Here is a 16,622-nt window from a genome sequence, read left to right as displayed (position 1 = left end):
CGTTTCTGTGCCCATTTGTTAAGCACTGTGTTTACAGATGTGCCGAAACAGCCGGTGTATCTGATGAATTGTGCCCCACATGGAAACATTGTATCAGGGAGCTGCAGCGTGGCCACCAGCTCAGCGCCTCCAGCAGGCACCCACATATGCACTGACACTGCTTCATATCTGATTAGTTGGGCTGTTTTCTGAGTTTGCAGTGTGTCAAGACTACTGCAGGTTCAAAGGGTGAGGTGTTCTGATAACAGACTTTCCAAGAACTATCCGTCAGTCTTCATCCTCCTATCCAGCACTAGAAGTCCAGACCTCCGTCTTATCCGGGTGAACATCAATGAGTTCCCAGGCCAGCTGAGAACTCTCCAGCATGTTCTCGGTCTACCACAGGGCCTCCCCGAGTAGGACACGCCCGGCAACAGGTTAGGCTTTAGAGGATTAAAGATGGGAACCGTCCCAGTCTGCTAATCCAGAGAGATCCATGCAATGTTGCACTGGGGTGTCAGCCCATCCAGGGCCCACACACTCCTGTCAGCACCAACTTACTCAATGTCTTCTCTTATATAGTGGTTTTCTACTCTGCTTCATGCAACACACGTGCACCTTTACTACCTTCACTTGCTTTCTATCAAACAAGAGCAGCTGGTGATTGAACCACCAACCTTCTGATTAGTACCTGCCATTAGCCATCACATCTCAAATCTGCAACACCCACTCCCCTGCACGCTATCCCCTCCTGAATCAGCGGACAGTCTGCCAGACTACCTTGATAACAAAGAGTGCTAAATGAATGTTTGGTTACCTGTAAAGCTCTTTGAGTTGTCAGCACTTTATTGACACCATGAAGGAAAGGTACAAAGAGATTATGAAAAGTGACACTTTTCACATAAAACTAATGTAAAGTAGCTTTACAATTCAATTTTATTTACACAGCGCCAAATCACAAAAACAGTCGCCTCAAGGCGCTTTATATTGTACAGTAGATTGTAGAATAATAGATTCAGAGAAAACCCAACAATATTTTGACCCCCCCTATGAGCAGGCACTTTGGCGACAGTGGGAAGGAAAAACTCCCTTTTAACAGGAAGAAACCTCCGGCAGAACCAGGCTCAGGGAGGGGCGGGGCCATCTGCTGCGACCGGTTGGGGTGAGAGAAGGAAGACAGGATAAAGACATGCTGTGGAAGAGAGACAGAGGTTAATAACAGATATGATTCAATGCAGAGAGGTCTGTTAACACATAGTGAGTGAGAAAGGTGACTGGAAAAGGAAACACCCAGTGTATTATGGGAATTTGAGGACTTAGTTTTCACAGGAGCTACAGTATCCAGAGTCGTACGTAGTGAGGAGGTAAAATTATTAATAAGATGATCGACCTCTGTTGGAGCAGCGTTCAGATAGCTGCTCTGTGTTGGTACAGGGCATTGAAGATGATAACAGTGGGTGGATTATATTCTTAAACAATAGCTGTGTCCAAATTCATGGGCTGCATCCTCCTGAGGACCCGGCCTTCGCGGGGTAGGCCGGAAAGTAAACGGCCGTGAAATTGGATGGTCTCGCCTTCTGATTAGCGTCACCGCTGTCTCGGTGGAGTTTAATAAACTCAGCCGTCTGCTCCTTGCTATCTAAAATATTACAGGACACTGGCATAAATTCTCGACCGTCTCATACTTCTGTTTAATCAGTTTTCTGTTTGACGTTTAGTCAGCTGTGTGAAAACCAAGGAGGAACCCACCCGGGGATCAATAAAGTTTTATTTTGTCTAATCTAATAACTTTAATCTCAGCCAAACCGATTTACTCGCGAACAAATAAAACACTGAAAAAAGACAAACAATAACATTTTTAGGTTGTCTAAGTGACTTATATATTACGTTTAACCCGAGCAGGGAAAGTCCGCGGTAATCTGAACATGATGTGCCGGGAGTTGTGCCGTTCTCTGCGGCTCTAGTGATGCTCGAGCTCTCAGCTAGCTATCGAGCTGGTGGGTAACAGACGTCTCCGAAAACGTCAAAGCACTTTTGCAAATGTCTTGATAAACTGAGCAGATATTAGAAGTTTACACACCCACATCGCCTGAAAATATGTTTAAAATTTATTTTGGGACCCAGAAAGATTAGTATGAGTAATTTTAAAACTTAGTAGCGGCCGCCATTGCCAGAAACTGGAGTTTGGCTGGGCCGTGCTATGAATTCTGGGATATGGTGGGCCACGAAGGACACACCCGACCCATCCTTCAAATTCGGGGAAAAGGAGGACGCATTTGTCGGCTGCATTCGGAGGAGTCTACGAATTTGGACAGGCTTCGGCGTGTCGCTGTGATGTAATCGGTCTACAAATGCGGCCTCAGGAGGATGCAGCCCATGAATTTGGACACAGCTTTAGTTACAGCACTTTCAGAGAGACATCTGTGATGAAGTCTACTCTCCACTGCTGTGTAATCAATTATTGTAAATGTAAATGTTATCAGGAAATGATCAGACAGGAAAGGGTTTTCAGAAATATAAGTCAGATCATGCATCAGTACATTTCCATATTTTTATATCTATAAAAAGAAAGCTGACACTTGTGAGACTTTATCAAAGGTGTGAGCATCACAGCAGAGGCCTTTGTGTCAAAGTAACTGAGGATAAAACACAGAAAAGCATGAAGGAGATTTTCCTGGCCTGGATTTTATAATAATATTCTGCAGTAGATCAAAAATGAAAGAAGACCATGAATCAACACATGAACATTACCTGATGCTGCTGAAGTGAAACAGAGCAAAGTTACAGAGGTTTTAGAGACACAGCGTTTTGCATTTTACATAATTTTAAAAAGTTTAAATTTGTTCAGTATTGAACGGCAGAAATTAGGTTTTCTTTTCGGAAGTAAGTAAAAGGAAAAAAACAGCGTCCGACAGGCTGTAAACAACGGTAGACTTGTGCGTAACAAGCAAGCGAATAATGCAGAAAACAGATTTTTAGACGGGAAACTGTTGTTGGAGAGAGAGAGAGAGAGAGAGCTGTGCATCGTGGTGGAAGCAAAACAGCAAAAGTCAGAGTGAATTCATGACGATGTTTATGTGAAGCGCAGTTTGAATCTTCTTTTGCTGCTGGTTCGGTCAATATTGTTTGGAGAGCGATAAAACTAACAGCTTCAGAATCGGCGCAAAAAGGGCGTGAACACAAAGCTCGACCCGCCGACACATCAGACTCAGCGAGCTGTCGGCTTTCAGCCCCGACCGTGTCCGTGCCGTCAGGTGAGAAAGGCGACATCTCACTGATCCTGATCCGTCGGCGGGTCGAGCTTTGTGTTTACGTCCTTTTTCCGCTGATTCGATCCATCGGCGGAGTTTCGGGCAAAATAAATTTATATTAAAAAAATCTATTGAGGATTTTAATGAATCGATATCACGTTATCCAAGCTAGAATCGATTTTAAACGGTAAAATGATAATCAAAACCCACCCCTAGTTGCCGGTGTCTCTAGCTTCACGTCTGAGAACAGAATCACCAATTACCAGAGTTTGACCCCCGGCGGGTGTGTCGCCGAGTGGGGAAAAACGGTTAGACACATGAACGGGTTGGTTGTGTACCTGGGGCTTCTGTTTAGGACTATGCTTCCTCCTCACCGTGACCCAGCCGCCCTCTTTCCCCAGCTGCTCGGGATCTGCTGAGAAACAGCTAGAGGGGCCTACGCTATCTTCGGCTGCACCAGCTACAGGGGCCTGGCTAGCTATGGGTGAATGAAGGGTGCGAAGCAGAGTCTCCAATTCAGTAATCCTGGCCTCCAGAGCTGCAAATATGCTACATTTGTTACAGATATCATTACTGCTAAAGGAGGCCGAGGAGTAACTAAACATCTGACACAATGAGCAAGAAAGTGCAGGAGGGACAGGTGAAGAGGCCATGCTGCTAGCGAGTTGGTTACGAGCTAGCAGCTTTACAATGAATACACACATCCACTGTATTAGCCAGAGCTGCTCCCTCAGACCAGACGGAGGTACATGAACACACCGATGCTGACAGCATCACTGTTTGCTCGTCAGAACACAGAAGAGCTCTTCACAAACACAGACGTTCCAATTTCAACTTTTATTACAAACCAAAAACTCAGTTACATCTCGTTTCAGCGGTCAGAGCACAGTCAATGCTGGATGTGTGCATCTCTAATAGCTCTTGGTGGTCTCGTAGGTCTCTGGGAAAGGTATGCTGACGTGTCCACTTCCAGCCACCAGGGGCAGGATTCCAGCGTTGGGAACTACATTCCAGGACAATGTCAAGGTGATGTTCTTATTGGCCCTGACGACGAGAAATAATGACAATCAGCCAATCATGTTCAACGTGTGTGAAAAGCATGTGAAATAAGAGACGACAAAGGCTCCGGGAAAAAATGAACTGCATTATGGGAAACAAATCTCCTTGTCAGAATACTCAGGATGTTTCAAATTTCATGCGTATCATTTTTTTAAACTCAAGACTGGGACTCGACTCTGAGACTGTTACCATTTCCATCAAGCTGCTGGTAGACCTGTCTCTATATCAGTCGGGGACTTTAAACATGATCAGTCCTACCGTCTGTAACATCAAACATTTGGGTTCAAATGTTTTTTCTTAAAGTCAAGCTCCAACATTACAGCTTTATTATGAGCCATTGCTGCTAAACGCTACCTTTGATTCAGTTCAGTTTTATTTATTTAGTGCCAAACAACATCACAGCTGTCGCCTCAACGTGCTTTATATTACAAGTTAAAGACCCTACAATAATACAGAAAAAAAACAACAATCATGTGACCCCCTATGAGCAGCACTTTGGTGACAGTGGGAAGGAAAAACTCCCTTTTAACAGGAAGAAACCTCCAGCAGAACTAGGCTCAGGGAGGGGCGGGGCCATCTGCTGTGAGTGAGAGAAGGAAGCCAGAACAAAGACACGCTGTGGACGAGAGCCAGAGATTAATAATAACTAAGGATTAAATGCAGAGAGATGTATTAACTAGAGATGGACCGATCCGATATTACGTATCGGTCCGATACTGACCTAAATTACTGGATCGGATATCGGAGAAAAATAAAAAATGTAATCCGATCCATTAAATATCACAAAAGCACCTCACAAAACTTGCAACACGCCGTAACTCGCCTCAGAACGGAGCAGTATGCATCACGTGATAGAGCGGCTGTGGCATGCGGGACCTGTCGGTGGTCTGGATAGCATGTGGAGCTTCGCTAGCAACCCGGCATTTCATCTCCGACAAAGTTATCCCGAGAGAAGTAAAGCAAGTGTGTAAGTCCATCGCTGAATGTTTGTAAAGCATTCCTGCATTAAGCTTAACAAACGATATATGGAGCGACTGCCTCTTCTTGCTGCTACTTCAATCATGAAACTGCTTAACGATCAGCTGATCGGATTTTCTGTCGCGAGTCCGTGTCTCTAGTTTGCTTTTGGCCCACTTTGCACCAGAAAGAGGAAACCAGCGGCTGAACAACAGCAGCACGTTTAAGCTTGATCAGCTGTTGTTAGAATTTATTTAATATTACTTTCTACACCAGGATCTTTTTCTACGTAGCTGACGCTGGTAACTGTGCAGGGGCGGATCTAGCAAAGTTTAGCCAGGGGGGCTGATAGGGCATTAACAGGGAAAAGGGGGCACAAAGACATACTTTTCTTTCTTATTCTCATTTAAAATGTCGAGCTTTTAATAAATAATTATCTGACACCCAAAGTTTTAATTTGATGCAAAATAAATAGAAGTCCATTACTGTATATAGTAACTGTTAAGTCTAATATACCCTAGTAAGCTATAGTACTTTTTCCTTTGGGAAGGTACCATCTGTGCAGTCTGCAATTTTGTTGAAGAAAGATGTTGAATCTATTTAATATTTCTTGAAAAATAATTGATTTCTGTGCATTTTTTTTTCACACTGCATCAAATTAAGGTTGATTACGTCGATTAAGCATCATGAGGTGGAGCGTGAGGGGTGGTTCCCTATTTTTTATTTATTTATTTTTGTTGTTGCTGGGAGTTGGAACCCTATTAGTTAGGCTGCTTAATATTTATGCTAAGTACTCTTTAAAATACCAGAATAGGGAGGATGGTGTAGGTTTAAGTTTATTAGATTGATCAGTATTGCTGAACTATGAAATATTTTTTTTTGCATACAGGTATAACAGAATAGCTTTAGTGTAGTTGTTGTTTTAAACTTGAGTATGAACTTATACAAAATGCAGCAAGATATTTAAAAAACAGTTTTGTTGATTAAAAAACACTATATCGGATTCATATCGGTATCGGCAGATATCCAAATTTATGATATCGGTATCGGTATCGGACATAAAAAAGTGGTATCGTGCCATCTCTAGTATTAACACATAGTGAGTGAAGAAGAAGCAGTGCATCATGGGAATCCCCCGGCAGCTGAGGCCTATTAGTAAGTAAGGGAGGACTGAGGGTCGCCATATCCAGCCCTGCTTTATCATAAAAGAACATGTGTGAGGGAGGGACTGTGTTTGTGTGTCAGCTGAAGGTGGCAGGAAAAAAATGAATGAAAGTCCAAGTTAAAGCCTGTACATTAAGTATGGGCTGAAGTCACATTCCCAACTAGAACATTCAGGAGAAAGATGAGGAACAGGTCCTAAGATCTAAGCCCGTTAATGATCATGTCTTGAGTGCATTCAGAGCTCAATGCTGATGGTTTAATGCTAAGGATCTCCTCTGATAGATGGTATCGCTGCCGCTAACGAGGACAGAGTCTGCCTCCATGAGTCCACTTAGGTCTGAGTGATGAACATGTCATCGGAGGTTCATGCCTGCCTGTTCTTTGTGACCGTGTGGAGCCAAGAACCAAGCAGACTTGGCCCCCTAACCCCTGTTGGTATTTAATGAGGCCCACCTACTACCAAAGAAGACTAAGTAATATGATGATGTGAGCTTGATCAGAAGAGCCTATCAGGTAACATGTTTAGCATTAGGAAACACTGGTTACAATTATGCTCAGAGAGAAAAATAGAGGCCAGTGTAATGAACAGTTAATAATAATAACACATTTTATTTATAAAGCACCTTTCAAGACACCCGAGGACACTGCACAATAGATAAAAAACACATGATAGAACAATGACACAATGAAGAACAATAAAACAAAAGCACAAGATAAAACGAACAAACAGTGGATTCACAGTGAGTATGCAGATTTTAACAGATGGGTTTTGAGTTGAGATTTAAACTGGGGGAGAGAACCAGTGTTTGTTATATCTGGGGGCAGAGAGCTCCACAGCCTGGGAGCAGAGCAGCTGAAAGCTCTGCTTCCCACGGTGCTGAGGCGGGAAGAAGGCACAGAAAGCTGGATAGAAGAAGAAGAACGAAGTGAACGGGCAGAACAAGTGGTGCTTAACAGGTCAGAAAGGTAAGGAGGAGCGAGGTTATGAATGGCCTTGAAGGTGAGCAGAAGAAGTTTGTATATTATTCGGAATTTCACTGTGAGCAGGTGAAGTTCCTGAAGAACAGGTGATGTGCTGGTAGGAGGGGTTCTGGTGATAGTGCGAGCAGCAGAGCTTTGAACCAGTTGGAAGCTTATGGAGGGATTTTTGGGGGAGACCATGCAGAAGAGAATTGCAGTAGTCAATATGGGAGGTAACAAGACTGTGGACAAGAATGGACGTAGACTGGGTGGAAAGAGAAGGAAGCAATCTGTTAATGTTACGTAGATGGAAGTAGGCAGAACGGGTGAGGTTATTGATGTGAGATTTATAGGAAAGCGAACTGTCTAGGATGACACCAAGGCTCTTAACCTGAGGAGAAGGGGAAACTGTGGAGTTAACGATAGTGAGAGAGAAATGGTTTGCCTTCAAAAGGTTGGATTTGGTGCCAATAAGGAGGATCTCAGTTTTATCCTCATTGAGCTTTAAAAAATTAGAAAACCAGGATTTTAACTCGGATAGACATTCTGTAAAGGAAGAAGGTGGGAGGGAGGAATCAGGTCTGCAAGAGAGATACACGGGTGTCATCAGCAAGGAGGATGTGGAGGGAGGATGTATATTATAAAGAGAAGCGGGCCTAAGACTGAGCCTTGGGGTACACCAGAGGTGACGGGGAATAGATGAGAGCGGAATGATCTTAGTTGAATAAATTGGGAGCGTCAAAGAGATATGATTGAAACCAGGCGAGGGGTGTGTCAGAGATGCAGAGAGAGGAGAGTCTGCTTAGAAGGACAGAGTGACAGATGTGTCGAAGGCTGATAGTGATGGGATTTCCGGCTCTTTTTAGAGAACCGGCTCTTTCGGCTCGGCTCACTAAAAAGACTATTTAAATTTTCAGCTTTTTCCTTTTAAACAAATTTAAAGTGAAACAACACAAAACACTGCAAACACAACACAATTAAATATAAATTATAATATGAAAACAAAAAGAAGATGCACATTCTCTGTCATATGGACCTGCATGAATAAACTTTCTGAATCCTTTATCATCTGCAACTGAAAATAGTTGTGGATGATTACTATACCTTTCTAATGGGACGTTGTTGTCCCTGCTCTCTCTCTCCCTCCCGCTCTGTTCCTGAGCTACTGCCAGTGTAACTACCGCCCCCCCCCCCCTCTGCCCAGCGCAAAGCACAAGGCTCGCGTGCGGAGTGAAGCGGGAAAAAGTGCGAGAGAGAGGGTGAGAGAAAGGAAAAAAAAAACAAAAACCCACGGCTCGCAATAAGGAGCCGGCTCGCGTCGTTCACGTCAAAGAGCCGGCTCTAAGAACCATTTCGTTCGCGACTGAAACATCACTAAAGGCTGAGCTCAGATCCAAAAGGACGAGAATGGTGAAAGACCAGAGTCAGCTGCGATTAGAAGATCGTTAGTGACTTTAAGTAGAGCAGCTTCTGCACTGTGACATGAACGAAAACCAGACTGAAATCTCTCGTAGATGTTATTATTAACCAGGTGTGAATGAAGTTGAGCTGCAACCACTTTTTCGAGTATTTTAGAAATGAAGGGTAGATTAGAAAACAGACAGAGGTTGTTAAAGTTGTTAGGATCTAAAGAAGGTATTTTCAGTATAGGAGTGACTAGAGCAATCTTGAATATGGAGGGAACGATACTGGTGGTGAGTGAAGAGTGAATATAGCAGAGATGAGTGGGAGTAAGGAAGAGAGGCAGGATTTCACAAACCCTGCAGGCATAGGGTCAAGATGACACGTGGCAGGCTTTGATCTACACAAACTTAGAAATATCAGATAAATCAGGAAGATGAAGAGTGGAAAACAGCTCAAAAAGGAGAAAAGGTTCTGGAGAGGGGGTAGACACAACATGTGAACTGAGTTGCTGGTGGATGTTATTGATTTTAGTAGTCCAGAACATGTGTTGATACACATCTGGTATCTCACCTCAGTCCGTTTCCATCGTCAAAGAAGAAGTACTTGGACTTCATGTCTCTGAGGTTCAGCTTGGTGTTCTCACCTCGAAGAACGATCTTATCCCACAGGACGACCTGGTTCAGAGACTGACACACACACACACACACACACACACAGATTAATTATACTGCAGGACCTCCATCCATGGTCAGGCAGCGGTTCATCTACCAATCAGAAGGCTGGTGGTTAGATCCCTGCCTCCTCCGGGCTAAAATGTCTTTGTGTGAATATAGTTGTGTTATCTTTACAGCCGTGTTCCTCACAGCTACAGCTAACCATGTAAAGCACTTTGTGCTACATCTTTGTATGAAAAGTGCTTTATAAATAAAGATTGATTGATTGATACAGTCACAAATTTCCAAAACACTGACACATGACAATGTTGTGGTTACACTGTTACAGACACACCAGCTGATCCTACTAAAGTTGTTGCGCAACTGTCTGAGCTCCACACAGACGCTTACACACAGATCCTGCAGCTGTTTGCAGTTACACACCTTCAGGGAACTTCTGGAAACAGCTGGGAGACTTGGGCTCATCCTAATCCTGTCAAACTCTGATTAGATGAACTACTGAGTTTTGTTGTTGTTACACACACACTCTGCAAACACCTTTCACGTACTCTCTTGCTCACTGTTACGTATCAAACCCAGGGCTCGCAAAATCGCTAGCCCGACGTCCCGGGGCTAGCGATTCTTCCAGTCGGGCTACCAAAATCTATATCTGCCCTGCCCGTCAGGCTATTGTAGGAAGGAAAAATATATGTCAATGCTTTTGCATTCTTTCGGAAATGTAGCTGGGTAATTATGTCATTGGCATCGGTGAGCCACTGCCAATATGTGACATATTGAAATCGCGTTTGAATTTGCGCTCGTTTTTTTGCTTTCACTTTGCAATCGCGTGAACTGTGTATAGAGAGCGACAGCACTGATCTGTGAGTGATGATAATTTGTGCACCAATTCCTCTGACATCGTCTTATTAATCGTTAGCTTACTATGCAAACATGACAAGTGAAATCTCCTGCAGCTTAAACATGTGAGAGGTTGATCGCGCAGAGAATCGCTGAGCTTATGTGAGTGAGTGTGTAAAAGCATTTCAGTTCTGCTGAGCCAAATAAGACAGGTCAGGGTGAAGAAGTGACAGCCAAAGAAAAGCTTACCACACAACGGAGAAGTTATGACAAATCAGACTATAAGGCAAAAAGAAAGTGCAGCTTTATGGTTTCATGGACAAAATAATTTCTGTGGCTGCAATATGATGAGCTAAATAACCAGGGCTGCACATAAGTGGTCCGCAGGTGTGCATTCGCTGTCAAAATAAAAAAGATAAGAAGTTGCAACGCGTGTTTGCGTACATAAGATTTTCTGGAGGAGGACAGACATTTGTTTAGAACTCTTAAAGATGTCAAGAAGCTCCTTTAAGCAATTACTGTGATGTTCCTCCACCTCCAAAGAAATGTCAGAAGGAGTCCGAACCACAAAAGAAGCACGTATTCTCGGAAAAGTGGTTGCAGAAGGTGAGCTGGCTTCAAACAAATGATGAACGCACAGAGATGTGGTGCAGAATGTGCCGTGAAAATCCCACTCTAGCAGACAAAAACAGCTTTTTATATGGACGCAAACGCGCGCTGCAACTTCTTATCTGGTGCGTCTTTTATTTTGACAGCGAATGCGCACATGCGGACCACTTATGTGCACCCGTGTAAATAACATAATGTTCTGCCGGGTGTGTTGTTGGTTTTCTCTCGATTTCTGAACTGACAAGCGCCTTTGTTACTGGGACCAGTCATTTTAAGAAAGGCCCCCATTAGAACCCATGAGAAATGCAAGAAATGCATTATTGCTCAGTCTGCAATATCTTTCCCAGAACAAACACCAATTGCAAATAACAAACTAAAAATAAACCTGAAAATCTGTTTAGAACAGCTACTATGTTGCCATTGACAAACAGAGTGAACGACCACTGGCACAATGCAGCAGTCTGTGCAAACTTCAAAAAGCAAACGGCCTCGATCTTGGTTCCACTTGTCTCTTACCGTGACTTCAGTGGAAATGTCAGATTCAGGATCTGACACAGACTGATTCAAGTCCTACACAGTTCTTACAAGTTCATAGAAACTTCTGTTCAATTAGAACCAAGTGTTTGAGTTGATGATTGTAATTTTTATACAATGTTGTAATTTTTGTTTCAACTATTTTTGATTAATGTTTTGTTTCCGTTACAATATTATACTTTAATGTATAATATTGTAACAGAAACAAAACATCAATCAAAAAATTGCTCTCTTTTTTATTCGGGCTACTTACATTTATTTTGGGCTAAAACTGACGAGTCCCTGCCTGAAGGGCTACCAGGGGTTTTGAAATTTTGCGAGCCCTGAAACCACTCCTCTGACAGCTAAAAACCACCCAGCTGTGTATTGTTTGCCGTCGGTGATCTGTATGGACCGCTGTCACTGACTTATGCAAAAAGCCTCATGTTCAGCATTCTCATAACAACGTGACGATGAAGATGAGGTGAGACGAGTGACTGAATGCTTAAAGTGATCAGAGTGCTGGCGTGCATTCACACATCAGACTTGTAGTTTGACCTGTACACTAACCGTCAGACACAATGTGATGCTTTGATAAGCCATATGTAGCGTGCTTCATGCCTGCTTCTTACTAAAAGGTCGAGGTGTGTGTGCATTAGGACTTACATTGCTCTTTGTGGCATACTCAGCAGACAGATAGAGAAACAACTGCTTCACATTCCAATCAAAAATTGGCTGCAAATGTGGGAAAAGTTAAGGACCATCAACAGAACCGAGAGAGGAAAACAAAAATGAATCCGAGCATCTTCACTGCATTGTCAGTGCCTAAAACAATGGTGTACATCGCCATGGTAACCAGGGATAATCTGGTGTTAACGCGACTTGAACTCAAATGTGAATGATTCAGCAGTGAGCGTGCAGGGTCAATGTAATGACTGTATAATTACAAGCCTTTGGCTGGAATCTCTGTCAGACCTACTGGCATTCATTTAGTAACGCCCAACACACACAGCTGCTTCAAACTGTTCTTTTGTCTCAGGATGGAGTTTTTAAAAAAGACGACAAGTCTACAAAGAGCTGAATAAATGCACAATCATGAGCAGCCACACAGTGCACTCTTATTGCAAAGATTCTCTGAAGCAGCTGCAACACATCGCAAGAAGAAAAGATCAAACACATCAATGCTTTAATAGGAAGGATATCAGCTGAAAGGTCAAAGGTGATGAAACCCAGGTCACTTCGTTCTCGGGGTCCAGTGAAGTCATCAACGTTCTTCCTGTGAGAGAGAGAGAAGTTACAAACGTCACTCGACATGTAGAAGTTGGGACGGATGCATGCAAAGGTGAAAGAAACGACTGCTGTTCCTCACATGACCCTAAATGCTTCTGTACTACAGAGATGTACTGTACAGCTGTGGTACAGTACATATCTGTACATATCTGTACTATGGTACACAGCTGTGGTACAGTACTGCTCTGAACTACCGCTCTGCACCCCTTCCAGGCACAGTGAGTATCCCGAGACTGAGGATGCTGTCCAGGCTCAGGACCGCAGGCCACAGAGCGGCTCCCGCCAAACAGCTAGCATGTAAACCAGCCTGCAGCCTCTGCTACACGGAACAAAGACACGATAGAACCTGGTGTGATGCTAACAGCTGTTGAAAGCAGAGACTTACAGCATGACTTTAGAGACGTGGATGTCCACAGGAACCCTTCTGTCTTTAAACGCTGTGGTGATGAAGCAGCCGAAAGTCAGAGCCGCCATGACGCTCAGGGAGAAGGCAAACAGCGAGTTAGCTCTCGACAGGACCGTGTTCATATTGGGATTCAGCAAGTACCACACGGACACTAATTCAAACGACAGACTTGTTCCAAGCCCTGCAGCGGATGTAGCGTTAGCGCAAACCGGAAACGTGAAGTTACCTGGAATAAACACATACTTCCGGTTAAGGCCTTTCAAAATAAAGCGAATTTGAAGCGTTTTCGGCCAGAAGACAGTTTTAAAAGAATCACAGTCTAGGTGAAGCAGCATAGGTGTGTAGTCCAACATGGCTCTGACTCACATTAAACATGAATCAGTGTTTGTGACTCTCGGCCGGGTTTAAACATGTGCACATGTGTGTTCGCTCGCCTCGCGCGGCGGCAGGAACCGGAAAGAGCTTTGGAACGATGAGTAAGCGGAAGCTCTCACTTCCTTATTCAAAACGTTCCGTCGGTTTAAAATGAGGCAAATGAACTGTAACCTCTGTAACACACACACATTCGTTTTCATATCTCAGTGGGGACATTTCATTGACAATGCCTAACCTTAACCATCAGCCTAAACCATAACTATTAACCCTGATAATTCTTTTAAATGAACTTTATTTAGAACAATAACAATGACAATCTCAAAGAGACAAGGGACATATTGAATCATTCAGAACAGAATCACACCTCCTTTTTCTTTTCTCCCAATCAGAGGAATACACATCACTGCCACAGTGCAGTTGGCACGCCACAATGAAATCGACAATAACTGAAAGTAAACATACACACACACATATATATATCAGAATCAGAATACTTTATTGATCCCTGGGGGAAATTATTTTTTGTTACAGTGCTCCATTATAAACCAACATTAAGACAAGACAGACAATACACTAACTAAGAATAGTACAATATATACATATATATACATACATACATACATAAGTCACTCATAAATAAATAGTTGGAAAAGAAACGTGTAGTTGTAGCAGCAAACAGTGTGTTAAGTGGATGCGTTGTACAGGGAGATGGCCACAGGCAGGAATGATTTCCTGTGTCGTTCAGTGGTGCTTTTCGGTAATCTCAGTCTCTCACTGAACGAGCTCCTGTGACTGACCAGCATGTCATGGAGTGGGTGGGAGGTGTTATCCAACATTGTCTTTATCTTGGACAGCATCCGCCTCTCCGACACCACCGTAAGGGAGTCCAGCTCCATCCCCATAACATTGCTGGCCTTACGGATCAGTTTATTAAGTCTGTTGGCATCTGCGACCCTCAGCCTGCTCCCCCAGCATGCAACAGCATAGAGGATCGCACTGGCCACAACAGACTCATAGAAAATCCTCAGCATTTTCTGGCAGATGTTGAAGGACCTCAGTCGCCTCAAAAAATAGAGACGACTCTGGCCCTTCCTGTAAAGTGCTGTGGTGTTTTTAGCCCAGTCCAGTTTATTGTCAATGTGAACTCCAAGGTATTTATAGTCCTCCACAATGTCCACACTGACCCCCTGGATTGAAACAGGGGTCAAGTGTTTCCTGGTCTTCCTGAAGTCCACGATCAGTTCCTTGGTCTTTGCCACGTTGAGCTGCAGATGATTCTGCTCACACCACGTGACAAAGGAGTCGACCACAGCCCGGTACTCTGTCTCATCATCCCTGCTGATGCATCCAACCACCGCAGAGTCATCAGAAAACTTCTGAAGATGGAGGTCTCTGTGCAGTGGCTGAAGTCTGTGGTGTAGAGGGTGAAGAGGAAGGGGGAGAGGACAGTCCCCTGTGGTGCCCCTGTGTTGCTGATCACCTTGTCAGACACACACTGTGGGAGACGTACATATTGTGGTCTTCCTGTCAGGTAATCAACAATCCAGGACACCAGAGAAGCATCCACCTGCATCGCTGCTAACTTATCACCCAGGAGGGTCGGCCTGATGGTGTTGAAAGCACTGGAAAAGTCAAAAAACATGACCCTCACAGTGCTCGCCGGCTGGTCCAGATGGGTGTAGACACGATTGAGCAGGTAGATGATGGCGTCCTCAGTTCCGAGACGAGGCTGATAAGCGAACTGAAGGGGATCCAGATGTGGTCTTACTATGGGTCGCAGCTGGTCCAGGATGAGCCTTTCCAGGGTCTTCATGATGTGGGAGGTCAGTGCCACTGGCCTGTAATCCTGGGGGCCACTGGGACGTGGCGTCTTTGGTACAGGGACGAGGCATGATGTCTTCCACATCACCGGGACCCTCTGCAGACTCAGACTCAGCATAAACAGTTTATGAAAGACTCCACACAGCTGGGGGGCACAGGTCTTGAGGACGAGGGGACTCACTCCGTCTGGTCCAGCAGACTTGCCTGAGTGAAGTCTCCTCATTTGCATCTCAACCTGGTATTGAGTGAAGGTGATGGGTGGGGGAGGGGTGTCAGGAATCTCACAGGAGGCAACATGTGAAGAGAGAGGCTGGCACAGTGGTGTGGCTCTGGGTTCCAGGCTGACTACAGGTGAGGTTGTGGGGGTGGGAGCAGACACTGTGGTGTCGAATCTATTGAAAAACAGATTCAACTCGTCGGCTCTATTCTCACCTCCCTCAGTTCCCCTGCTGTTGGTTGGCCTGAATCCAGTGATGGTCTTCATGCCCCTCCACACCTCTCTCATGCTGTTCTGCTGGAGTTTCCACTCCAGCTTCCTCCTGTAATTGTCCTTAGCCTCTCTGATCTTGTCCTTTAGTAACACCTGGATCTTCCTCACCTCCTCTTTGTTGCCCCCTCTGAAAGCCCTCTTCTTGTTGTTGAGGAGGGCTTTGATGTCCTTAGTCACCCACGGCTTGTTATTTGGGTAACAATGAACAGTCTGAGCTGGAACAATGGAGTCGGTGCAGAAAGTTATGTAGTCTGTGATACACTCAGTAAGCCCATTGATGTCCTCGGCGTGAGGCTCACAGAGTGTTTCCCAGTCGGTCACCTCGAAACAGCCCTGTAGTTCTGCTAAGGCCTCCTCTGACCACCTCCTGACAGTCCTGGTGGTCACAGGTTCCCTCCTCACAATTGGCACATAGCGGGGGGTGAGGTGAATCAGGTTATGATCTGACCTACCAAGTGGGGGGAGGGAGGAGGAGCTGTATGCATTCTTGACGTTAGCATACAGTAAGTCTAAAGTTTTCTCTCCCCTGGTGGGACAGTCCACATATTGTTTGAATGTTGGTAGTGTATTGTCCAGTGATACATGGTTGAAGTCACCCGAGATCACAATAAAGGCACTCGGGTGCTGAGTCTGTAGCCGAGCTATGGCAGAGTGGATAGTGTCACATGCAGCTGTGGGGTTAGCAGAGGGGGGTACATAAACAGCCACCAAGATGACGTGAGAGAATTCCCTGGGTAAATAATACGGCCTGAGTCCAACAGCACACAGTTCAGTGTCCGGGCAACAAATCCTTTCTTTGATTGTTATGTTGGCAGGGTTACACCACCGCTTGT

At 44.5% G+C, this 16,622-nt stretch overlaps 1 protein-coding gene across 1 annotated transcript; it reads right to left on the bottom strand.

Moving 5' to 3' along the window:
* Positions 1-4,048: 4,048 nt before the first annotated feature.
* spcs3 (signal peptidase complex subunit 3) lies at positions 4,049-13,311 on the bottom strand. The gene is made up of 5 exons (XM_085408914.1): positions 13,083-13,311; positions 12,610-12,683; positions 12,074-12,150; positions 9,345-9,460; positions 4,049-4,274 (listed from the first exon to the last, which is right to left on the bottom strand). The coding sequence occupies exons 1-5, from the start codon at positions 13,223-13,225 to the stop codon at positions 4,142-4,144; spliced, it is 543 nt and encodes a 180-aa protein (XP_085265040.1). The 5' UTR covers positions 13,226-13,311; the 3' UTR covers positions 4,049-4,141.
* Positions 13,312-16,622: the final 3,311 nt, after the last annotated feature.

Source organism: Rhamphochromis longiceps, linkage group LG6 (assembly GCF_057381845.1).
Source record: "Rhamphochromis longiceps isolate RC_006_pf linkage group LG6, R_longiceps_female_GT1.1, whole genome shotgun sequence".
Taxonomy (NCBI): domain Eukaryota; kingdom Metazoa; phylum Chordata; class Actinopteri; order Cichliformes; family Cichlidae; genus Rhamphochromis; species Rhamphochromis longiceps.
The sequence above is the reverse complement of the archived record's forward strand: the minus strand, read 5'-3'. Positions and strand labels throughout refer to the sequence as shown.